Source organism: Leptonotus elevatus, chromosome 5 (genome assembly GCF_054856555.1).
Source record: "Leptonotus elevatus isolate MCC_2025b chromosome 5, RoL_Lele_1.0, whole genome shotgun sequence".
NCBI lineage: Eukaryota > Metazoa > Chordata > Actinopteri > Syngnathiformes > Syngnathidae > Leptonotus > Leptonotus elevatus.
The window spans coordinates 9,979,474-10,005,435 of record NC_141243.1 but is presented as its reverse complement, the minus strand read 5'-3'; the positions used below and the strand labels follow the sequence as shown (position 1 = coordinate 10,005,435).

At 40.3% G+C, this 25,962-nt stretch overlaps 1 protein-coding gene across 2 annotated transcripts in view; it reads left to right on the top strand.

The window, feature by feature from the left end:
• msh3 (mutS homolog 3 (E. coli)) overlaps positions 1 to 25,962 on the top strand; it is a 42,533-nt gene that overhangs the window by 2,086 nt on the left and 14,485 nt on the right. For both annotated transcript variants that reach the window (XM_086075450.1, XM_086075449.1), the window contains exons 5-20: positions 17 to 133; positions 3,150 to 3,267; positions 4,181 to 4,320; positions 4,529 to 4,695; positions 7,555 to 7,664; positions 8,054 to 8,168; positions 8,524 to 8,608; positions 9,336 to 9,445; positions 10,404 to 10,536; positions 13,027 to 13,214; positions 13,288 to 13,456; positions 13,545 to 13,609; positions 16,105 to 16,221; positions 16,402 to 16,509; positions 18,616 to 18,730; positions 19,006 to 19,163. In XM_086075450.1, coding sequence (XP_085931576.1) covers positions 17 to 133; positions 3,150 to 3,267; positions 4,181 to 4,320; positions 4,529 to 4,695; positions 7,555 to 7,664; positions 8,054 to 8,168; positions 8,524 to 8,608; positions 9,336 to 9,445; positions 10,404 to 10,536; positions 13,027 to 13,214; positions 13,288 to 13,456; positions 13,545 to 13,609; positions 16,105 to 16,221; positions 16,402 to 16,509; positions 18,616 to 18,730; positions 19,006 to 19,163 — 2,015 coding nt within the window. The remainder of the gene's footprint in view (positions 1 to 16; positions 134 to 3,149; positions 3,268 to 4,180; positions 4,321 to 4,528; positions 4,696 to 7,554; positions 7,665 to 8,053; positions 8,169 to 8,523; positions 8,609 to 9,335; positions 9,446 to 10,403; positions 10,537 to 13,026; positions 13,215 to 13,287; positions 13,457 to 13,544; positions 13,610 to 16,104; positions 16,222 to 16,401; positions 16,510 to 18,615; positions 18,731 to 19,005; positions 19,164 to 25,962) is intronic.

Sequence of the window (25,962 nt, the reverse complement as noted above, 5' to 3'; positions counted from 1 at the left end):
ATCTGTGTGTTGTTAGATTGCGGCAAAGGAGCTGAATATCTTCTGTCACCTGGACCATAACTTTATGACATGCAGCATCCCAACGCACCGATTGTTCGTTCACGTCAGGCGACTGGTGTCCCATGGCCACAAGGTATGAGTTTAGGCTCGGGCTGCCAAGATTAGTCGACGAGTCACGACGACGTCGACAATTAATATGAACTCATTCACTCCCAGCCATTTTCACAGAAGCAATCCCCTTCCCTCCCGGCTGTTTTACTGGATTTTTACCCATTTTGCAAAGCCCACAGAATATTGTGTCCTATTGCTATAAAAACATGGAATCTGCCGAAAGAAAGATTAGAGTCTCTTCTTTCATCAGGAAAAAAAAGTATGTTTTTATCTGTTTTTGTTTTGCAGCAATTAGCATTACAATATAGATACGTTTCATCATTATTCACAAATCTATCTAGAAATGTGAGTAATTAGCTTTTTTTCAACATGGTTGATCTCTTTTGCTTTGCTGCCACCTGCTGGCCGTTTTGTAATAACTACCATTTCTTTAACCGTTCTTTGCAGTTGAGAGGCTGCATCAAAGCCTTCTGTATGCTCTAGCATTAAAAAACATATAAATACGTCTTTGGGACACTCAAAACATTTAGCATAGAACGTATTTATATGTTTTTGGGAGAAAATGAGTTAATAGTTGACAGGTCGTTTATTCATGTAATTATTCATCTGCCGCTCTGTTTTTGTCGAAAACTGCCTCGTCTCGCACTTCTCACGGGGCTGGATGCCATGTCTGCGACGCACATGCGCATAAGTGGTCATCCGGGTCATCCGCGATGGGCAGTGTAGTATCGAGGCTAACCCGTATTAGCAACAGAACCTGAAACTTCAGGCGCATTTCAACCAAAATGCTTAATACGCGGTAAACCTCCCTTTGTGGCTGATGCCGAATAGCATTTCTGGCATAGAATATCGAGTCATGTCTGGGAGCTAGCATTAGCACCGTGTGTGTAACATGATGTTCTGTTTGGCACGCTAACATATTTGTAAGGTCTATTATGGATTACGGAGGCTTTAGTCAGCGAGCTTGCGTTTATTAACAACCAAAACAGTTTTTGTACGCCACCGAACGAGTTGACATCGAACGTGCGCCCTCACGGAGGTCTTTTTCCGATGTTTTGAGTCGCGACCACGCACAGTGTTGCGTTTATGAACTCGGACGTAGCAAGACTCAACAGAACATGACAGCTTTGCCACAAGCCCTCAACGGCAACACATTTGAATAAAGCACAAAATAGTTTGTTCTAATATGCAGTACAGTGCTTCACAAAAACAAGTCCCTCCTAATCGTTCAGGATTTCGTTTTTCAGGTGCATACCACATTTTGTTTGGTTTTGTTCAATTTATTGCTTTTAAAATAGACATATTAGTGAAACAAAACAAAGTATTTTGGATAAATGTTAAATAAAAGAAAAACAAGTATTAATTTTAGTTGTGTTCAGCGCAGTGTATTTTCCTAATTTTACTCATCTGATTTCACTACCGACATTGAAAAAAGTCATAGTCCCCAAGAAGAGTGAAATATAAATAGTTTCATAGTATAGTCAGTGTTACTCTGCATAGTTTTAAAGGGCTAGGGTCTCAAATTAGGGTTTCAAACTAGGGTTAGGGTCTCAAATTAAGGGTTTTAAACAAGGGCTAGGGTTTCAAATTAGGGTTTCAAACTAGGGCTTAGGGTCTCAAATTAGGGTTTTAAACAAGGGCTAGGGTCTCAAATTAGTGTTTAAAAATAGGGCTAGGGTTTCATATTAGAGTTTTTAAACTGGCTAGGGCTTCAAATTAGGGTTTCAGATTAGGGCTAGGGTTTCAAATTAGGGTTTTTGAGTTATGCTAGGGTTTTAAATTAGGGTTTCAAACTACGGCTAGGGTCTCAAATTAGGGTTTTAAACTAGGGCTAGGGTTTCAAACTAGGGCTAGGGTCTCAAAATAGGGTTTAAAAATAGGGCTAGGGTTTCATATTAGAGTTTTTAAACGGGCTAGGGCTTCAAATTAGGGTTTCAGATTAGGGCTAGGGTTTCAAATTAGGGTTTTTGAGTTATGCTAGGGTTTCAAATTAGGGTTTCAAACTAGGGCTAGGGTTGCAAATTAGGGTTTTGAAGTAATGTTAGGGTTTCAAATTAGGGTTTCGAACTAGGGCTAAGGTTTCAAATTAGAGTTTCAGATTAGGGCTAGGGTTTAAAATTAGGGCTTTAAACTAGGGTTAGCGTCTCAAATTAGGGTTTTAAACTAGGGCTAGGGTTCAAAATTAGGGTTTCAAACTAGGGCCAGGGTTTAAAATTAGGGTTTCACTAAAGAACATTTTTTTTAAGCCACAGTATCACCATTAATTTATAAACATGTCAGAAATTATGGTACAAACTGCAAAATCTAATCAAAGTTCAATGTCCTATAATCTCAATTGTCTTCATTATTAATTTGTACACACTTTTAAAGAATTCAAACTGTAAACTAATGATTGTTTTAACAAGAGCAGCCACTTGTTGGTGCAATATGCTGCTATTTACATATCGTCGCTGTACTGTGGAAAACATAAATTTTTGTCGTTTTTGACATTTTTACGTTTGAGATGAAACTGAATGCAGGCATTAAAAAAATGGACATGAATGTTTTTCACAGGACAGCGACGGTATGTTCTGATTAGTCGACTAATTACGAATACTGTTGTGAAGAATATACATTGATCTCATTAAATAAATGTGGATTTAGATTTCTTTTTTTCCCGTAGTTAATATAAAATGCTTATTTCCCCCGTTTCCCCCCCTGTGGAAAACGTATATTGAATCTTATAAGCAATTATTGTGAATAATTTTGGGTATATAATGTATAAAAAAAATCCCTATGCATTTCACTAGGCTTCAATTATACGCTGTTATATAATTTAACTATTCGCAGCCTAGCCGGCTCCCTATCCACCGTAAATATCCGGAGTGGACTGTAAGTTTGTTGTTTTTCCTGTATGCCTTTCCTTGGACAGCACTAAGATATCCTGCCAAGTTAGTCAGTTTCTCTTCAAAACTCCACATTTGCGCCATAGGGTTGCCTTCATAGCCTTGAAGGATGGCTGCGTTATTAACACTGCAATGTTGTCTTTTACTGCACAGGTGGGCGTCGTTAAGCAGACAGAGACATCCGCTATCAAAGCGTCGGGGGCCAATAAGAATGCTCTGTTTACACGGCAACTCAGCGCTCTGTACACAAAGTCCACGCTTGTGGGAGAGGGTATCCTTTGGAAATGCTATACGTACTGATAGTTTTTTTTTTGTTTTTGCGACAAACACTACGATATGTCAAAAGTATTTGCTCGCCTGCCTTAACTCACCTGGTAACTTAAAGCATGAAGGGGGTTTGCAGTGTCAAAACTATTAGAAAGATTTGAATGTAGCCACACATCACACCTGGTAAATTTCAAATTTTTTTTTGTCACAGACCATTTTACAAATGTTCTACTGACTGGTCTTACTGACAGTTTTACAGAGAATGATTATTATTTACGGCAATAATTTTATTGTATTCCTTACATTATTATTTAGCCCTCTTTTCCTAAAATTGGTAAATTAAAATAAATGTATTTGTTTTTTTAGATGTTTTTTTATTTTTTATTTTTTTTGAATAAATGTTCTCATTGATTGGTCAACTGGTTTATTGGAACTTGTTTTTGTTACATAGTGGGGCCAACATTTCGGGATTTCACAGAGTTGTGGGGCCCACCCGTTCATGTGGGGCCATTTTGCTGGGCCCCACAAGTTTAGAGCTCTATTTGAGGGTCAAGACTTGATTTTAGAGTTTAGGTTTGAATTGGGTTATGGTTGAGGTTAGGGTAAGGAATAGGGGTAGGCAATCATTTTTGATGGTTAGGAGAAGGGGCTAGGAAATTTATGATGTCAATGAGATGGCCCCACAAAGATAGTAAAACAAACTTGTGTGTGTTATTATGCATACTATACATATAATACTATCAGGCCTATAAAGGTCTGGGTAAACCCTGTATTACTTTTATTTATTTTTTTACTTCATGCAAAAAAATCGAATGAGGCCGGCCCATATAGCACAAAAATGTGCCCACTCCTGGGCCAGAATGTGTATTTGTTTCACTGCATTGCTCCAGCGTCATTGTCCTCAACAGTCCACTAAGACGTCAACCCGGTGTGCAGTTCAGACGACGCGACGCAGGGCGGAATTCACGATGCCGTGTCGGAGCCTCCTGACAGCATCCTGTTGTGTGTCAGTGAGAACTGGGACACATTGAAGAAGCAGCTCACTGTGGGGCTGGTGGTGAGTCTGACTGGCACACTTTCCAATCTCATCTCTGCAGTCATGTACTTTATTTTGCTTGATTTTACTTTGGCCGGTTGGTAAATGCTTATTTAATCAATTACTTTTATTCAATGACAAACTCTATTAATGTTGAATAGAATAAATCTTGGTATGTACTTCTACGTCTTCTGTGTGTAATAATGTAACATGTCATTTGTGAATGCAGGCAGTTCAGCCCAGCACAGGAGAGGTCCAGCTGGATTCTTTCCCTGACAGTCAGTCTCGCTCCGAACTGGAGAGCCGTCTCTTGATGATAAACCCTGTGGAGATCCTCGTGCCCTCTGACCTTTCAGCGCAGACCCAGAAACTGTTGCACAGCATTACCAATGCCAGGTAGCCACCAGGGGGCGTTATAGGGCTTCTTTTTAGTGTACCACGACTTCCCATTTTCTGCATCCATCCAACTATTTTCTATCGTGCTTGTCCTCATGGGGGTCGCAGGTGAGCCAGAGCCTATCCCAGCTGGCCTTGGACTGGTCGCCGGTCGGGCACATGTAGACACTCACACCTATGGACAATTTAGAGTCCTTAATTAATTTATCAAGCATGTTTTTGCGATGTGGGAGGAAGCTTGAGTCCAAAAATGGAAAACTGTTCATTCAGATTTCCAGGGATTCTTCCAACACATGCTTCTACATAAACATCTCTATTGTGTCATGTTAAATTTTTTTATTAAACATACATACATGTGCTACCCAGTGTTGTGCCAAAGATTAGCCCTGACACCCTCTAGGGGCTTTCTCTCATTGCATTATGCACAAATGAAAATCAAACGACGCAGTGGGAGGAAGTGAAGTGGATTAGATTAGATGAGGTTGATTGGATAAATAGAAAGCTGCTCGCTGCAGTCTGTTGTCGCCAACCTGCTGCACATTTGTCATTCGTCAACCTCATCTGTGTTTTGCTTTCTCGCAACAGCCCCTGCGGTCATTGTTTGAGCACCACATAAGGCCTGCCAATCAATTTGAGCAGCGCTTTCTAAGAAAGGTACCATGGCAGACTAGTGTGCCACGAGAGATCACTTTGACAGAACAGGACAGAACATTGTCCAATTATTGATTTTTTTTTTTAATTGCTAATTTATCTTTGTTCGTTTATCTATGCCAGAACAATTAAATTAAATACTCCCATCCTGTTAAAATGATTCAAAGGAATTATTCAAAATGAAGATCTCTTAAATATAACTTACTAAATGATTACTCAACCTTTCAATCAAGGGGGGGGGAAGGGGGGGGGGTGATCCTCATTAGTCTATCGATCGACCTGTCATTTAAAATGACTAAAAATCAGATCAACCTTTGTTCATCATTCATCTACTTTCTCAACAACCTCGACCTCTCCAGGGCCGAATGGTGGCAGCGGGCCCCCTGGCAACCGGGCATGTGTGTCCGCAGAGAGGCAGGTAATGAGCCCCCAGGAGATTGGTTGGTAGCTTTGCGCAATATTAGGAGCTTCTCTCACCACCTCACCAGCCTCCGGTCACAATTCAGGTTTGTGAGGGGAATTTGATAGAGTAAAAAAGAAAAAAAAACCGACTGGATGATGCTTTTCGACATCTGTTGTCATTCATTATTATAATTTTTTTTATTTTTTTTTAAAGATTTTAAAGGGGATTAGCAACTGCTGTGAGGACGAGGTGGCAGTCATTGCCTGCAGTTGCAACTCAAACTTAACTAATTTCACTTATTTCAATTAGGAACAGTTACAAACAGCAGTCAGTTCTGTCTGTCTGTCTATCCATCTATCTAGCTAGCTATCTAGCTATTGTTAGAGTAGACAATATTAAGTATTGTACTCTTTGCGTGTTCAATTAACTGAATGGTGAGATTCTGGTGAAGAAGTCCCTTTGCAAAGGTAAATAATTATCAGAAGCTTCTGAGGACAAAAGGCTGATGACACTGAAGCCGTGTTCTATCAGGTTGTCTGTCTCGTCCAACGTGGGGCATCAATACTTATTCAGAAAAGTGGGAGACTAGAAGTCTCCTCCCATCAGCCCACAACACACCCGGCCACAACTCAGCGAATACAAGAGAATCTGTTCCCATGGGTATAAATCAGATTAGAAAAAATACAATAATAATAAGCCTGACTCCCTTCCGACCAGTAGAGACCGGCCCTCCCATTTAGAGATAGCGAATGAATGTATGAACTCGTTGCCCTTCCTCATGAAAGTAACACAGACAAGAATACAATTCATTGAGCCTACACTGAGTCAACTAAATCCAAAACGGCTAAAATATAAATTAAAACTAAAAAACAATGTTAATAACTCATCACTATTTAGCTAGCTAACGGCTTCTAGCGAACGGCAACGGCTTCTAGCTAACGGCTTCTAGCTAACGGCTTCTAGCTAACGGCTTCTAGCTAGCTATCTAGCTAACCGCTTTTTGCTCTTAAGCTAGCTCTCTCTCTCTTTTTAAAGGCCAAATATACACTCTACCTTGGGTAATTTTCCTTGTTGAACGGGTAAAAAAAAGTTTTGCGCCATGTGTGCTTGAATGTGATCGGTGAAACCAAATATAGGATGGATTGCCAGGAACGCCAGCATACATTTTCACTTCAGGGATTTGCAGTAAAGCATAGGTGACACGGCGCTGACATGATCAGACAAATGCATAATAACCAGCAAAAATAGCCACACCCCATCAACCCTACTGATATGAAATATGCGCAAAATATCTGTTGTTATCTGATGTTTATGAGCCTTACAAATGAGGGGTAAACATTTTTTTGCTGTGAGCCTCAAACTATTGAAGACTTTTTCCAACCTATTTAGTGTTTGGTAGAAGCGCTTCAACAGAGCTCGACTGATGGATAAGAAACTCATCCTTTGCTTGAACTTGTATGATTTATAGAGCTTATTGGAACAATAACATTGATGCTCCCCGTCTGACCAGCGGCTGACGTCTTGTGTGTGTCTGTGTGTGTATTAGAAAAGAAAACTGCATCCATATCCACATGTTTGCCTCGGTTGCCGTGGCAACAACAGATCGGGAAAAAAAGCTAGCGAGTCCTTGAAAGCAGCATTGCAGCATGAATGAATGAGATGTGATGGAGCGGCGGGCATGCAGTGTGTGCGTGTGTGAGTGAAGGGAGAAAAGATGGCCAGAATAGTGTCTGTGTTCTTGTTTTTTTTCCCTTTCATTAGGGAGGGAAATTACATTTGCTTTTATTCGTGTTGTTTCTTTCCAGTGCTCAGGCTGACGACAAGGTGCGAGTTGAGAAGAGGGACAGCGCCCACTTTGAGTTTGCCTCTGCAATGAACACAGTCACTGAATTCTATTGCCACGAACTGGCTAAAGGTGTGTGTATGTGTGTTCTATTCTTCTGCATTATCATCACATTTTTTACAGTTTATATATGTTTTAATGAAGCAGAACCTTAAAAGTCCACTAAAATCCTCTCCAGGATGCTTTTCAACCTCCAGTTTGCTCCATCAGTTAATACCATAGGAAATAATAGAAATAGCCTTGTGAGCTGCTGATGCATACCTAAAGACCAGTTGCCACTTTTTTGGGGGATGCACGACGGCTTTCACAAAAGTAGAAAAAAATATAGTTACAGTGTTTCACAACAACACAAAACCATTTTTATTATTTACAGTCAGCACGTTGGGTGTTTTATGTTTATGTTGATGAGGCTTAAAGTGGTTCATGACCACATTTGATAACAATCTGTTTGCGCTGTTTAGGCGGTCGCTCTCTATCGAGAGTGGCATCATTGGAGAGCCCGCTGATCTGCTGTTTGGGTCCTCTAATCCAGTACCTCACAGAGTTCAACTTGGAGAGAGTGCTTAGAAGTGAAAGGTATACGACAACAGACTCATATATACCTAAAAACGTCCACACTTGCCTCTTTTTAAAATGAATAAGCAATGTGAAAGTAACGATATAATACTGTTCTTCAGTTTGAGGGTGTATTCAGACGTTCATTTTTTTCTGTTCAAGATTCATTGTGTCATGTAAAAATGCACGTGAAACACATATTTTATGCTGCGGTCCTTGCCAAAGAATTAAGTTTCACGTGTGGGAAAACTGTTTAAAACTGAGTTCAGTTTATGTCAGAAAGACTTCACATAAAGCCATCCATAGAATATGGACAATGTTGTGCTTTTGCTGTATAGTGGGATGATTTTGTTATTCCGTGTGTTATTCCTTGTAGCTCCTTCCAACGTCTGACTGGCGAGTCGCAGGGGATGATCCTCAGTGCGGCCACCCTCAGGAACTTGGAAATCATCAACAATCAGGTCATCTTTTGTTTTCTTTTTTTTTTATGTGCATTATCAATGCTTAAGATCCTGTAAGGGAAGTGAATTCAGCAAAATTGTTTGTAATGATATGTTTAAAGATCATTTCTAATCTTGTGGAAAGACTGAGAGCTAATGTACTGCAACTGTTTTTCACCTCTTTAGTTTTACTTTTTTTTTGTGGTGGTGGGGGGGGGGTATCTTTGCCATTTAAAATCATCTGATCAGATTATAATTTGTTATGCCCATGTAGAATGATTCATAAGAAAATATGCATCTGTATAGAACTTTACTTCCTGTTAGCTCGATGATAGGCAGATTTTAATGATAGGCATTCACTCATTGATTTTGCAAGCCTTCTCAACCATCCAAATGCTCTTCAGATCAGAATGTACCGCAGAGGCTTGTCACGAACACAACGTACAACAAAATCCGCTTTTTCTCTTTGTTGCATGCGTACGCTAAAGATTTAGCGGCTGACTTAAACTGCTTCTCAGTTCCCAGCAAATTGCTCAGTGAAGAGTTAGGCTTGCGTGGGCGATGGCTCAAAGGTTCAGCACGACTCCTGCGGGTGTCAAACATCCTGTGCGCACACATACACACACTAAGTTTTGGTCCCAGTTCAATTCCTCTATCCTCTTTTTTTCCCCTTAGTTAGTCAAAGCTGTATTTTGCAATTATTCAATGTGCATACCACATTCTCATGTTGCTTTGTCTTCAATAACAGACAGATGGTAGTGTGAGGGGCAGTCTGCTGTGGGTGCTGGACCACACGCGCACTCCGTTTGGAAGGAGGCTGTTGAGGAAGTGGGTGACCCGTCCGCTCACAGACCTGCGGTGAGTGCGCGACTTCGCACACCTGACAGCAGGTGGTACGATAACCTGCAAACATGAAGCCGATTTAGCTACTTGGAAGCTTTCCAGAAAAGGTACAATAGTGAAAGGAGGAAAAAATAGTGAAGTGGTGTTGGTTCTGAAAAGGATTCACCCCAGATTCGAACCCCAACCTCAGAACCATGAGACGTGCTAACCACCAGTGGGGTTTTTTTCATTTAAAAAAAGAAAACTAACATTTTAAATGATTTAATTCAGCCACAAGTAACAAAACAAAAAACCTAATTTCTTTATTGCTGTAAAAAAAAAAGGTAAAAGTGTGCATTTTGAAAATTTTCTGTAAATGCTTTCAACCCTTTGAAACTCGACTCATGAATACCACTCTAGTAAAAAAGTTGACAAAGATCGACACATTGAGCACCCCTGTGCTACAATATATTGGGATTAGAAGCTATGTAGGTACTGCAGGCAGAAATAAAACTCTTTGCTTGAAACAATCTCTCACTGATAATGTGCTGACACTTTTCCAGTTCATTCAATTATTCATGTGTGTGCGCGCGCGCGTGTGCATGCACGTGTGTGTGTGAGTGTATCGTACTCACAGAGGAGGGATTAAAGATGAAATTGAGCACTACTCTCATTTTATGACGACAGCTCCTCTGCATAATTTCAACATCAATAAATCCCAGATTACATCCATTAATTCCATAACAATGCATGAAAGCTACAGCACACGAAAAATATGTGATTATTTGTAACGTTGCTTTCCTTACTTATATTTGGATTTTCTTTATCTGCTGTCTTTGTGATACTTAACACATGACAGAAATGAAATGTGTCAAATGAGGTTCTGTTGGAATTATAAGAAATTGTTGACAAATCCTTATATTATACTTATTTCCATTGCATAAACAGAATGACTATTACTAGTTATGGTACCCTATTTTCTACTTGGAACTAGATCCATCTCTGAGCGTCAGGATGCGGTGCAGGAGATCCTGGAGTCTGATTCGCTCACGTTAAACTCCACAAGATCCCTGCTGGTGCATTTGCCTGATTTGGAGAGAGGAATTTGCAGCATATTCAACAAAAAGGTAACTACTGACATTAAAGAGGGGGAGACGAGAGAGGGAGGGAGAGGGAAAGAGTTTAGAGAGAGGGGGGGAGGGAGGGAGAGATGGGGGAGAGAGAGGGAAAGAGAGTGAGCGAGAGACAGACAGAGGGAAAGAGTGTGAGAGAGAGAGAGAGAGAGACAGAGGGAAAGAGCGAGAGAGAGAGACAGAGGGAAAGAGCGAGAGAGAGAGACAGAGAGACAGAGGGAAAGAGCGAGAGCGAGAGAAATATATAGAGAGAGAAAGAGAGAAATATATATAGAGAGAAAGAGAAGTAGAGACACAGAATTAGAGAGAGAAAGGGAAATGAGAGAGTGAGAAAACGAGAGAAAGCGAGAAAGGAAAGAGAAAGACACTTGAAGAGAGACTGAGGGACACAGCGAGACTCTGAGACGGAAACTGGGGCACTTAAGAGACACAGAGAGTTAAGAAACAAAGATAAAGAGACAGAGAGAGAGAAAGATGGAGAAACTAAGAGCAAGACAGAAAAAAACAGGGAGAGACACTGAGACCGAAACGGAGGCACTTTAAGAGATTCGAAGAGAGACAGACACTGAGACACTGAGAGAAAGGCACCAAGTCGCTTGGAGGGAAACACTACGACACACTAAGGCCATGTACACACGTAGCGGGGTATTTTTTAAAAACGGATACTTTCCTTCTCTGGGCGTAGAAAAAAATAGTGTCCACACCACCAAAAGAAAACATCCACAGCTAACCGCATTAATGTGTTTTCAAGTACGTTCATAACTATTCCAGACCGTAAGGTGGCAACAGTTCCCCAAATCCTGTCCAATCAGAGTACGCCTCCGTCTGGCGACGCCACTTCCACAAATTGGGCCTTTTATGAGATGCATGCCAAGCCTCTAGGCGGCAGTAAGCCAAATACTGCTCATCTCTTGACGTCACTTCACCATGCGTCACACAAGCACGGAACGTCAGCCGCTGATCTGTATATATGCGCATGCAAATCTTCACTTTGGCCGGAGTTTTTAGAAACCTTCGTTTCCCTGCAGACGTGTGGATGACAGGGCAAGTCGCGGACAAATACCTCCCGTTTGCAAAAAAAAAAAAAAAAAAAAAAAACGGCTTCCTGTATACATGGCCTAAGGGAGATACTTGGAAACCCTGAGCAGGAGAGACATAGACTCTCTGAAAAAGAGAGAGCCACTGAGAGATTGCCTGACAGTCTCACATAATCTCATTTCCCATCTGATTCATCTTTCAAATGTCACAGGGTCTCAACCGCCCGTTTGGTGTTCAACTTTTAAACCTTTCATATAGACAAAAACAACATAAATGCCATTCAATACACGCGCTTACCCGTAAGTGTCATGTGGGCCCTCGGTAGATAAATGAGAGACCGTGTGGAATGGCTCTTCTCATGATGGGCGGGGTTTGGCGTCGTAGGGGGGGTTAGGTGATGTATTCCATGAGGCACCTATTCAGAGGGCGGCTGAAATGAGGGAACTTGTAGTGTGTGATGAATACCTGGAAGCTTTCTCCCCCTGTGACTCTCATTAACCCGTTATGACGCAGAAGTCGACTGCAATTCCACTAATGGCAATCATAAACTGCAATTGCTTCGCTTCGCTTCCCGAGAGAATGGCCATTGATAAATCGATACTTTTGATCTGAACTGATCACGGGTTTGGCCTTTAAAGCTGCAAAACAAATCACAATATAAACATTACATTTGTTGCTACAATAATAGTTTATTGGCTCAGTAATATATTGATGATTATTATCATTTTCATATGATGGCTTTGTGTGCCCGTTGTTTTTAAAAACTAGAAATTCAGAGCACAATTTCTCTGGAAGGCGGCATTGTGGTGCAAGAAAAAAATCAAGGGTCAGAAATAACTTATATATATGACAATTTGAAAAAAGTAATAATACATCAACATTTAATGATAATTAACCGGTGACAGTCAGATATTGCTTCTGAATTTTACTTATTTATTAATTTATTGTGTGTGTGTTTTCTTTTTAGTTGGCTCCAAGAACTCGTTTGTAGGAAATAATAATAATAAATAAATAAAATACATTTTGTTTCTAGATCACCTTACTGAGACAACAATAACAACATCACAAGTAAAAGGAAATGCAATTCACAGAAAATACTTAATCTTATTTTTTCAAGGTGTTGAAATAATTTTGGATGTACTCGATGTGTTATGGCATTTTTCATCTGCTTTTATAAACATGTTCCCCTATGAGAAACATTCTGTTGAAACACTTCTTAGAGCTAAAATACACATGTTGCCTTTTTGCTGCTTGGCTTCAATATCGAGTGGAGCTGAAATTTATCACACACATTTTTTATGCGTTGACATTTTGCCCCCAGTTATCAAGTGTAGATCAGATTTAGTGTGTTAATCTTGTTGTCTGTCAGCAAAACGTCTGTGAAAAGTAAAGGGAAATGAATGGATGTTATTTTTGAACGTTTCTGATTGGAAAAATGTGCTGTAGTCGTCCACACAGGAGTTCTACCTCATCAGCAGCAGCCTTTGTCGCCTGGCGCTGAAACTGCAAGCCTCGCTGCCGGCTATTAGAGCGCAGATCCGCTCCGGGCTCATTCGAGGACTCCTGCTGGAAACCCCGGACCTGCTGGCCCCGGCCCACGGCTTCCTCAGCGTGCTTAACGAGAAGGCAGCCAAGTCGGTTTTATAAGAGTAAATAATCAATTGAGGGACGGAATGGTTGAAATATAATGTCACTGTCATGTTGCAGGTGTGGCAATAAGACAGAGCTCTTCTCTGACCTGTCCGGCTTGCCGGTGCTGCGGGAACGAAAAGAGCAAATCCAGAAGGTTCTGCAGGAGATTCAGGACCATCGCAAACACGTCCGCATTGTGTTGAAAGCCCCCGCCCTCGACTACACAAGTGTGTCAGGACAGGAGGTACCTACTGACGGAGCCTGAGTGGCAAGACAAGTCCAAAACGGTGACGGCGCGGCTTCGTGCCTGTGTTTGTGTCCTCTTCTGACAGTTTCTGATTGAGGTGAAGAACTCCCAATCCTCCATTGTTCCTCGTGACTGGGTGAAAGTCAGCAGGTGAGCTGCAACACACAGTCATAGAAAGAGAGTGTACTGAATTGTTTTTATATGAAGAACTGGCAAACTACCTAGCATGTTGTGGATATAAAATAGAGCGCCTTGGTGTGAGTGCTGCCAAACTGTCACAAATGAAGCGGTTAATTATTTGCTTCCCTGATGAATTTGTAACTTTTCTCACTAGAAATGAATGTCTCTAATTGTCATGTTTCATTAATAATTAAGGATTTTCAATACCACTTTTTTTCAGACTAATACCAGTACGAATACTCAACTTTTGACTACTCACCGATAGGGGTGTTAGAAAAAATCGATTCGGCAATATATCGCGATATAACCGCGCAATTCTCGAATCGATTCAATATGCGGCCGAGTCGATTTTTAAACACCAATTTTTTATGGGAATATTTAACAAAACGTCTTACTTAGGGTTAGGATTCATACATTAAGCATGGAAGAATGTTATATTAATGGAACAATAAGCCTTAATATGCAACCTGTTTGTTAAATGCAGTGGCTCAGTTATAAGCCTGAATTTTCAGATAAATAAATAAATTGTCATACAAATCTTACAGTGTACATGTAGAAGTTTACTGATTAGTATTTTCTGAATTTGAGTTAAAAAAATATATCGCAATAATCAATTTATAGATTCGTATCGGAATTAATCGGTATTGAATCGAATCGTGACCTATGAATCGTGATACGAATCGAATCGCCAGGTACGAGGCAATTCACACCCCTACTCACCGATACCATTACTAAGTACTGATACATAAAATTTCACAACAGAAGCAATAGCAGATCATTTTAATAGATCATTTTAAAGACCTTTATATCCCAATGTAAAATGCAAAAAAAATTATTGTTGTCATTTTACACTTTGTATCTTGCATTGACAGTCTGCCTTGTTTTTTCCAATATAAACACACACACGCAGTCTACGCAGAGCTACTGATGGTAGGTAACTGCAGCTCCGAAACGTGCGCACCGTACCATACTTGGCGCATGCATGCTCAAATCAAACGGTAGCAAGCGTTCTACCATGTGTTTTAAAATGGCAACTGGAGTAAAAAAGTGAGTTCAGTACACTCACGGTACTCACGGCACACGGTACTACTTATTCGTGCCGTGCACTTTAACAGGCGTTCACGATCCATTCACATACCACTGCCTAACTCGTCCGTCCGGCGCGGCCTCCCAGTTTGTTTTGATGGATCGCTCCAATGCTTCTCGCGACTTGGAACGCGAAGTTTCAATGTCCAGGGGTTGGATTCTCCCGGAATGATGGCAAGCCCCGACGTTTTCTTTCTTCCTCACCTTCCGAACCATGGATTCATCGACGTAGAATTATCTCGCGGCTGCTCTTTCCCCATGTACAACCGCGTAACTGATAAATTGCAGTTTAAATTGTGCTTTGTAAACATGTCTCGACTTTAAGCTGATGCCATTTACGGATTTCCGCCGGAGTTCGAGTCGTCTCTGCGGATAGCGCCCGGTCGCTGCACATCGCCAAAAGGGTGGGGTCCAAACGGGGTAAACTAAATGATTACATGAGACTGGAGGTGCCACTGCAGTCTGGCGTTTCATTTGATCTCTTTTTATTCACTTTCTCGTTTCATCTCCACATTCGAATACAAACAGCCACAACTCTCTTCTGCCTTTGCTGCCACCCCCCCCCCCCCCATCACCCCCCGCCCCACGCAGTCCCAACACAGGCCAGCAGCCAACTGAGAACAAGCATGAACCAGCCCACCAATCAGAAACGTGCGTTGGCGCAGCAACAAATTAATCGATAACTATTTTGATACTTAATTTTGACAGATCAAATTTTAAGTCAAAATGGGCGCGCCCTGAGATGACTTAAAACGTTTGGATTTAGCTGCTTAACGCATATTACACAAATGTAATATTACAGTAATTTCTGGACTATAGGGCGGACCTGACTATAAGCCGCGCTAGCTAAATTTGGGGAATACTCGAGTTTGTTACACATATAAGCCGCACCCGACTGCAATCCGCAGGTGTTTGAATGCACCAGGTTCCCGCTAAAAAAGTAGCGGCTTATAGTCCAGAAATACTGTGTTTAGACTAGTGGGGCTGTATAGAACTTATAATTGTTAAAAAATTTTTTAGTTGACTTCCCCTTTTAAGGTTATGATGTCAATCCGTTGTATTTTAAATGTGCATATTAGCGGTCGTTGAATTAAATCTATGACTTATTCATTCTAAAATAAAGATGTCTCATCTTCCTATATTTTGTCGTTATTTGGGGAGGCACCGTTTTGAAGTCTTCTTTTGTTAGTTTTTGCGAGAATGTAACACGCATTCCCCACTTCTGCCTTATTACACAGCTTTATTTGTTAGGAAACTCATACAAACCATACAATCCATATCATTGCTGTCAGGCAGAATACTTGCATCTCCGAAATCACTTCTTTTCAGGAAGTCAAAACAACGAACTTCATCCAACTTCATCTCCTTTTGCTGTGCAGCACCAAAGCGGTCGGCAGGTATCACTCTCCCTTTGTGGTGGAGCGCCACAAGACTCTTCTGCAGCTCCGTGAGCAGCTGCTGCTGGACTGCCAGAGGGAATGGACCGCTTTTATGGAGTACGACACTCACGCATGCACATTCAGGCTCTCATAGACTGTTCAGTCGCTGTAGTGTCGCCTGCCACAATCATGTTGTGTTCAAGTGCACCAGCGGTGTCATCTACTGAGAGTCCAATTATGCATTTCCGGTAATTTACGCTTGCAAATCTCTTCCATCCTCTCCTTGCTCTCTTGCAGTCAGTTTGGGGAGCACTATCACACCATGAAAAGGGCTATTAGTCACCTAGCAACCATGGATTGTCTCTTCTCATTGGCTGAGGTGGCCAAACATGGGGACTATTGCAGGTGATGTCCTCATGTAATTTTACTCTGTGTACTTGTATGTGTGTGTGTGTGTGTGCTTGAATTGTTTGATTGTGTATTAATATATAGTCTCTGTGTGTGTATACATTTTTCCTGTGTCATGTCCTATAGTCTCGGGCGGGCAGGCGGTGCGTGGGTGTGTGCGTTGGGCTCAGCAGCGTGCTCAGCTAGAACGCCAACGTTTCTCCCACTCACTGAGATGCACACACACACACACGCGCGCGCGCACACACAAGCCATCACACACTATATCCAAATACAACCCAACAAGTGTCATCAGAAAAAAACGTTTACTGCAAAATCCTTGCTGCAGTTAAAGGTCAAAATGCTACGGAAATGAAAACAAGTTTTCCGCAGGTCATTAAAAAGCATGAAAAGTCATTAAATGGATTGTGCTGAAATGAAAGCCTTCAACGGCATTAAAACAATCATTAAATACGATGTTCAGAGGCATTAAAAATGTATATAGAGTTGAGTTGCTTATGCTTTATTTTGCATCCCTAGTCACTATAACACAATTAAGCAATAATAAATGTGGTGAAAATTAGGGATGCACGATAATATCGGCGGCTGATAATAATCGGCAATTATCGACCAGTTTGACGTCAAACAGATAAACCAGATAATAAAGAAATCCACAGATAATAATAGACATGCCACATTGGTCCATTTGTTGTGGTTGTGGTTCAAGTTGTGCCCAACTCCTCAACCCCTCCCCTCTTCTATGGTAGTGTCGCATATTTGTGATGTCATAATGCGCGCGACCTCATGTTCACGGAAGATGCATCATGGCAACATGGCAGTCAACAATGTGGGCTGTCTTTACTGTATCTCAGCAAAATGTTACCCTGGCAGTTTTTGTTGCATTTTTTAAACATTACTGTTTTGTTTTGGAAACTCAAAATGAGTTACTGGATGTCTTTGAAGCAGAGATTTCAATAAAATTCAGCTTCATGATGCTTTACACAATGTTTCAATGCATTTGTACATGTTAGACTTAGTAGGACTCAAAAATATATTTGTATTCAAGTTAATTTGGCAAACAATTATCGGCATTTGCACTTTCTAAATTATTGGTTTATCGTATCGGTTGAAAATAGCATTATCGTGCATCCCTAGTAAAAATATATTGTGGGGACTGGTGACTAGTTTATTTGTTTTATTTACAAGGGTCTACAAGTTGCGTCATGTTCCAAGTACCAATTGCTCTGAATTTGAAAAGAAAAACTTACTGTTTCTGTCACCAATGTCCAACATGAAAAACTAATGCTGCCTAGTGGCAGAAAAATTACCTCAACAAAAATGAATGACTCAATGTTTCACACTCCTTTTAACTGTTTAGTATAGCTTCAACTAAATTCATGAATTACTTACTATACAATTACAATATCAATGAACTAAAAGATACAACCACATTTGCATTTACTAATCATTTTTGTTCAGTTTGATCAAATTTATGTTAACAAGTGTATGAAAAAAATATTTATTTAAAGTTTAGAACACATAACGTGCGATTAATTTGCGATTAATCACAAATTTTTAATTATGATTAAAAATCGTAATCAACTGACAGCCCTATATATAAAAAGTATATGTATGCATGTATATGTGTGTGCGCATGTGTGTATATGCAGTACGACATGGGCAAGTTAAAGATGTACTATAGCCTACTATAAACAAAAAAAATTGAGACCAGTAGATGGCATAAGTGTTTAATGTTGGGCATTGATGACGCCACAGTTGCAAAGGGCGCACGTTGAGTATTAAAATAAATCTCTAATTATAATATGTATTATAAATTGTATTATTATATTTAATATATATTATAATATTATCAATGCTCTAAATTGTCCCTAGGTCTGATTGTGAGTGCGGATAGTTGTTTTGTTTCTGTGTGCCCTGCGATTGGCTGGCAACCAGTTCAGGGTGTACCCCGCCTGATGCCAGAAGACCGCTGGGATAGGCTCCAGCACCCTCGCGACCCTTGTGTGAGGACTAAGCAGTTTAGAAAAACGGATGAATGGATGGACACTATTATTAATATGATAAAGTCAGCTGACCTATGTGTGTGTTTTTTTTCTGTTGCAGGCCAGAGGTGTCTGACAGCGAGCGTCAGATTGTGATCAAAGATGGAAGACACCCCGCTATAGATCTCCTCATGGGAGAGCACAGCCAGTATGTGCCCAATCACACAAAACTACAGGTATGCACACTAACACACACACACACGGGAACGTGCAAAATCTTTTAAAGCTAAGATAAATCCCGCAGCTGTGTCAAATGTCAGCAGCACATATGCAGTCTTTCTCACACACACACACACACACAGATGTGCACGACAGCACATGCGCACTCTTTGAGTGGGTTTCTGTTGCAACAAGCCCAAGCTTGGCGTCCGCCCACCTCCTCAGCATCCAAATATCTTTTTACCATATATCGCTGTCTGTGTTACAACCGCTCGCTTCCACCTCACTGCAGGCTGATGGAAAACGAACAATGATCATCACTGGCCCGAACATGGGGGGGAAGAGCTCCTACATCCGCCAGGTGGCCCTCATCTGTGTTATGGCCCAAATGGGCTCCCGTGTGCCCAGTTCTGAGGCCCGGTTGGGCATTTTGGATGGCATTTACACCAGGTAGGATCCATTCCAGTGGGAAATGTGTGACACCTGTGGATAAATAGACTTTTTGAAGGTTTTATTGACTCTCAAGCAACTTGTTCAAATCAAATCCTGAATAAGAGATTAGCAGGCAATGCAAATGCACCTCAGAGAAGTGGAAAACAAACATTAGTGCCAGACAGGGTTAATACATTCTAGTTTGGAAATGTCATTATAGTTTTTATTTCGTTTTTTTACATTTCATTTCAATTAGTTTTCAGGGTGGCTCTGTTCATTTATCTGTATTTATTATTTGTAATTATTTCAAAAATGCTTAGTGAGTTTTTGTGTTAGTTTTCGTTTAAAACAATTTGTATTACTTGCGTGCAAGGTTTTAATATATACCACGGTAAAATGAAAAAAGTAACGCACTTCTTACCTAGCGTTGCGTTTCGGCCGAATTAAATGAAAAAGCGGGCAAGGCGAGTCATTGGAGCCAAAAGTCAAACATGCAATATTGTCAGCTCGGAGCGGTGTCATCTGAAGGTGCTTTTCTGTCGGCTGCTGCGACACAATTTCAAACGTCCTTACCGAAATAAATATACTTAAATCACTTTTAAAATCAACCCCAAAGTCTCATGTATTAAATTAATTACCAAAGACAAAAACTAAGGACATTTTCTCTATAATTATTCGTTTGTTTTAGTTTGTTATGTAAATGTAAAATGTAGTTTCAGTTAGTTTTAGTTTTTTTAAAAAGCTTTTTTATTTTTTCATTAACTCGTTTGCTCCCAGCTATTTTCACTGAAGCAACCCCCTTCGCTCCCGGCTGTGGATTTGGACTGATTTAGCAAGGCCCACAGAATATTGTGTTTTATTGCTATAAAAACATGAAACCTACCAAAAGAAAGATTAGAGGTCGGTTTCCATTTTTCAGCAATTAGTATTAGATAAGTTTTATCATTCTTCACAAACCTGTTGAAAAGCTTTTTTTCAACATGGCCCTGGTTGATCTCTTATACTCTGCTGCCACCTGCTGGCCGTTTTTTTGTAATAACTACCATTGCTTCAACTAGTCTCTCCAGTTCAGTGGCTGAAAGCCTTCTTTCTGTATGCTCTAGCATTTAAAAACAACAACGTATGAATATGTCTTTGGGAGCATGGTAATATTTAAAATTTAAACGTTTTGGAGAGCAAATGAGTTAATGAAAATGTTTTTTGAATTTTAGCTTGTTATTTGGTGCCACATAGAGGTTGTACATTCCTCCTCCCTAAAGCCTGTATCTCACTGAGCGAGTTTTGCTTTTTCGACGGGCTTCGTTCAATGTTGCAAAACGTTGCAGAGGACACTCGCCAGACACTCTCAATCTCTCTTTATACTCTCAGACTTTGTTCAAACATGTTCAAAATTGAATGACATTAGGTTCGATTCCACTCGATTGTCAGAGTGTATCGCAAATGACAGTATTTCTTTCATATTGATGGACAGTTGCCGTGACGACCATGAAGGGTCTGTTCTTTATTATTATAGTAATTGCATGTGTCGAGTCTGTCTGACAACCTGTAGAAAAAAAAGAAAGAATCTATCAACAAGTATCATCGAGTCGAGTGTATTTTTAGGCGTGACACTCCTGGCTAATCCGTGGTAATCTCATCGTGTCCTTTGCCGCACGGCAGATGAAGCATGGTTAGGCTTTGTGTTCGCGCATTGCCGATACAATTCGTCTTTGTCGGAGGGAGATCTTGCTTTTCTGCTCAGCTCGATGCGCACGTTCCACTCCTCACTGTACAACATACAATATTCTCTCTGTATTTGTGGCCCCGCTGCACTCTGTGATTAGACAAAATGACTTGCAGATGTGTGTAATTGTCTTTTTTTTCGTGGGTTTAAGCATGTTCTTATGAATTAACTCGGTGGGAGCCAAAACACGGTCAGCATACCAGGGGAGTGTGTGTGCATGTGCGTGTTTTAGCCTTCATTTTGGAGTAATGAGGTTATGTTGCTGTGTGGTCCTTAGGCCAGTGAAGTCACTTTAAGGTTATCAGGGCTCTAAATGCCTTTTAGTGACAGAAAGCAATAAAAACATAGCGTCAAGGTATATCGATGATTGGTACATATTGCATCACTGGACATTGAGTTAGGTTTTTTTTGGTGCCAAATTGAGACAGATCCTATCTTTGCAACCTTTATGTTCAAAATCTGTTCCTTGTTTTGAAGCTTCCCCCCCCCCCCCCCCCCAATAAAATACGGCCGAACTTTTGGACTGTAAGAAAACCGGAGCAATATCTCCCATTGGAAATAATGTAAGATAGACCAATCATGGCTCAGTTTTCTCACGTCACATGATCAAACGCAGAAAACCGGTGATCGTGATTGGTCGTTACTTGAGCTCTGAGCACCTGTGGTGTCTTTTTAAGTTGATAGCAAAATGTGGTTTTGAAAGTATTAATTGTACATGAAAAACAATTAAGTTATCATATTAACTATAGACAAAATATCTTCTTACTGCTGAAAATTAGTGGTTCCAATTCAACTTTTCTTTTTTCATTTATAATTATTTTACAATTGCTCACTTGTAATTTTCACGCAACTTATCTTTCATCATTAATTTAACACGCCTTACATTTAATGCACTCAATTTAATGTTTAATGACACATTCACTCTGGTTCAGCAAGACATCTCTCAATTACATTTCACAACACTTCAATGATGACACCAAGTCCTCTGTGGCGCAGGTGGACTCCAGCAGAGCTCTGACCGGTGAACAAGAGGCGCTGGTTCAAATCCCACTTTATACAGATTGCAGTTCAAGTTTTCTTTTTATTTATTTATCATTCAACTACAAGATACTACCTAATAATTACTAGTAATACTATTACTTGTAATTAATAGTTATTTACTAGGGGGGTGCCATAAAATCGATTCCCATAACAAGCGCGAATCTCATTTAGTACGATTCAGAATCGATTTTAAATGTCCCCAAATTGATTTTATTTGAATTATTTTATACTGTCTTCCCTTTGTTTGTGTGTGCCTTTATTGGGAGCGCTGTTCATGTTGTACCCGATTTGGCCACTTAGAGGCAGTGTGGTTCCACGCGGTCTGATACACTGTTAAGTTGTAGCCACATTAGAGAGTAGAAGGAAAAAGTCACGATCAAGTTATTCCAATAAAAGTTGTTTTTTTGCAGCGTGGGGCTGTTCTTTTGAGTGATAAAAGTGCCGCGAGTAGCGCGCTAATTAGCATTAGCAAGTCAGATTGGAGTAGATCATTACAATTCCTTAAACATCTATAAATTGAAGCAAAAATCACTTTCAAGCAAAAATCGTTCCTAATCGAAAATCGATTCTGAATCGAATCGCAGGCCCAAAAATCGGAATAGAATCGTGAGACATCCAAAGATTCCCACCCCTATTAATAACTTTGTAATTTTCACATCATTTATCTTTCAGTTTACTTCATAAGCATTCAGCTTTCAGCATTCCCACGCAATTTCTCCAGAAATTGCACTTAGTCTAGTCATTTTAAAGGTGTTTAAAGCATCAGGAAGCAATCATTGTGCACTCTATGTTGGAGTTATGCCTGTGTTTGTTTGGGGGGGGGGGGGTATCTGTGTCGGGATTTTATCGAGCTGGAGGTTAATTATTCCCTTTCTATTAGAAAAATGCATATATGAACTCATTAGTGTCCCCTGAGAGAAGAGGGCCGTTCTGTCTTCACCTACCGCATTTCTTTTGTCAGCCTATCAGTTTCAAATTGGGACAGAGCAAAGTTTGTATGGATAATAAACACCCACCCAAGGCCCTCCGCCGCATCTATTATGTGTAACATTGTCGTTTCATTTTGCGAGTTTTCTGCTCTAATAAGTGTAAGGGAGACTGATTGGGTGGGAAGATTTTCGAGAAGCGGATTGGAATGAGCAGACTTGGCGGGTTTGGCGGGGGTAATGAAATGCTGCGTGGGTGTCTAATGGGCTATCCTGTCTTAGATGATCCCCGTGATTGATTAGCAACGAGCTGCTAAGCGGCGCAGCAGCTCGCACATTTTTTGTTTCCCCTCCCTCCCACGCTCTTGTTTTTTTACAGTACATAAAAATAAGTTACTTATTTTTGTTTGTTCTTCAGCAGCAGATTCCAGGAGTGATCGCTCACTGATGCAAATGTGCATGTTTGCGGCCGCTTTGTGCGTTTTCTTGTCTGCATTAAGTCCCGAAGGTTACAAAGCGCAGTCCTGCATCCCTCCACGGTCGTTATGGAAACAGCTAAGAGGAGGAAGCGTGTTTTGAAAAGGTCCTGTAGCCGAACGGCGGAGATGGCGCGGATGTGACATCGTCATCGTCCTCGGTTAGCGTTGTCGTGATCTGTTGCTGCGTCCCGCCTTTTTAATAGTTTACAGACCGCCTGTTCCTCCTCGTAGGCGGCACACACGTCTGCTCGGGCCTTTCACAGCATGCGCGCTTATAAATTAAGCCATCGCGCAGGAAAGCGCTCCCGCACATCGGAGTCGAGTCGAAAGAGCTGACAAAAGCAGTGTGGAGCCATCGGAGTATTGTGTAACACGCTGATTACTCGCAGCAGCGAATGCTCTTTGTGGGTCAACATATAGCGCAGCTTCTATGCGAATAGCTCGGTAATTGTCTGGATTTAAAATGTTTTATTCCCTAACGAAATGATAAGCAATAAAGAATGAATTAAAAGCCCAAAACGGTCTGCAGAGCAATTCAGCGCATTTGGCCGACATTCTTGGTGTCTGAATAGCAAATCAGCTTCCACATCTGTTTATGGGAGCAATCCAATTGTTGCCCATTTTTGCGTGTGCAAACTTTTAAGAAAGCAGGCCCATAGTGTGAGATCTCGCACGAGTTCATCTGGAATCAAAGATTTAACGACGCACGAGTTTTTCTTTGTTTTCTTTGTATTTTGCAACAACAAAGGGGGCCCTCAGCTCAACAAAGGAATAATCTTACACCACAAGAAGGAAACATCATCACTCACATGTAAATTCTCATTCCCATACTTTTTTTTTTTTGGATAATTTTAAAACAAACCTACCAAATAAACCTTATATGTTACATATTCATTCGTCTACTAAAACGTATTTATTTGAAATGCATAATCCTCAGGTTTATGCATTTAGTATTAACTCATTCACTGCCATTGACGGCTATAGACGTCAACAATTCATTTGAACTATTTCTATTAGTTTCTATTTTTTCATTTTTGTTAACAAGAGTATGAAAACCTAGAAAATATTAATTTTTGTACATTTAGAACAGATATAACATTTGCGATTAATTGTGAGTTAACTAGGAAAGTCAATCGCCTGATGCCTGATGAATTTTTAATATTTTCTTTAAAAAAACAACAAAAAAAATAATTTTTTTAAATCGTTTATTTTTATTTTTAAGATTATTAAAAATTAGGGGCGTCTGGCGATTACAATTTTTAATCGTAATTAATCACGATTGATCACAAATTTTACATTTGTTCTAATACAATAAACAAAAAATCTAGGTTTTCATACTCTTGTTAACAAAAGTGTGAAAAAATATTTAACTAATAGAAATAGTTCAAATGAATTTTTGACGTCAATGGCAGTGAATGAGTTAATAAATAATAAATAATTTTTCTATTTTTGGAATGAAACTGAATTCAGACATAAAAAAAAAAGTAATTATACTTTAGTAGTACTACACTACATAAACCTGAGGATTATGCATTTCAAATAAATAGTCTTTATTAAACTAATGAATATATATCATATAAGATTTATTTGGTAGGTTTGTGTTAAAATTATATATATATTAAAAAAAAGTCAATGGGAATTTGCCATGTAAAAAAATTACATAAATCTTACCTTAGGCTTGAAATATTTCTGTGACTACTGTTGAATGATCTTTGCTTTGTATCTTTTTTGTTAAGACTGTGAGGTCCTGATTCCCTAAAGGGTTGATATCAGTATTCGTGGAGGCTAATGATACCAGCAACCGATACTTAAGACAAAAAAAAAAATCAGGCATTTACTCTCTTTAAGTCCTCCTTGGCAGTAGTTGGCGCTACCCGGTGGCAGTTTGACACATTGGTAAATCATCATCTACAAAATGTTGTCATTATGTGAATTGAAATTTAATATAGTAAAAGTACTAGACTAAATACTTGGACTGGTATGAGTCTAAAAAAATTGAATTGAATTGACATGCTGAAATAAATGACCCCATCAATATTCAAATTTATTGACATGCATCTATTTGCTTATGCATGAACACATGAGCGACGCCATTGACCAGCGTCATAATGGGATAGCAAATGAAGTGAAGCCGTTTTTCGGAAACACGTGCGATGCGGCTAAGCGTGTTTACTGGAAAGATGTGAGTGGTGATAAATGGAACCCGTTTTCACAAACGGTGTTTTTGGCGGGAATGAGGAGCTCCAGCTGGACACTGGAAGTGCACGTCCTCTCGCCTGTGGACACACGACACGAGCGTGCGCGAACACCTCGCAACCTTTCATCGGATTGTGCCCGGTCTACACAGCCAAGCTATAGATCGGCAATAATTTCCCTCGAGTCTCTGTCACGCACGGACACATCGCTGTAAATGAGCGCATGTAATGCAGCTGCATGCCTGCTACCGTATAGCATGAGGCGTAACCATGGCGACATGGGAGGTCCATGTTTGCGCAGTTCATTGAAAGGTATGACGCTCAAGGGTAATTAAGTGGGGTTGCGAAGACGCACTTGAAGGTAAAAGTGATGCAAAACTTTTGGGGAATTGATGCACATTTCAGCAATTATTAGAATTGTACTTGATCACCGACCTCCTCAAAACTCAATTA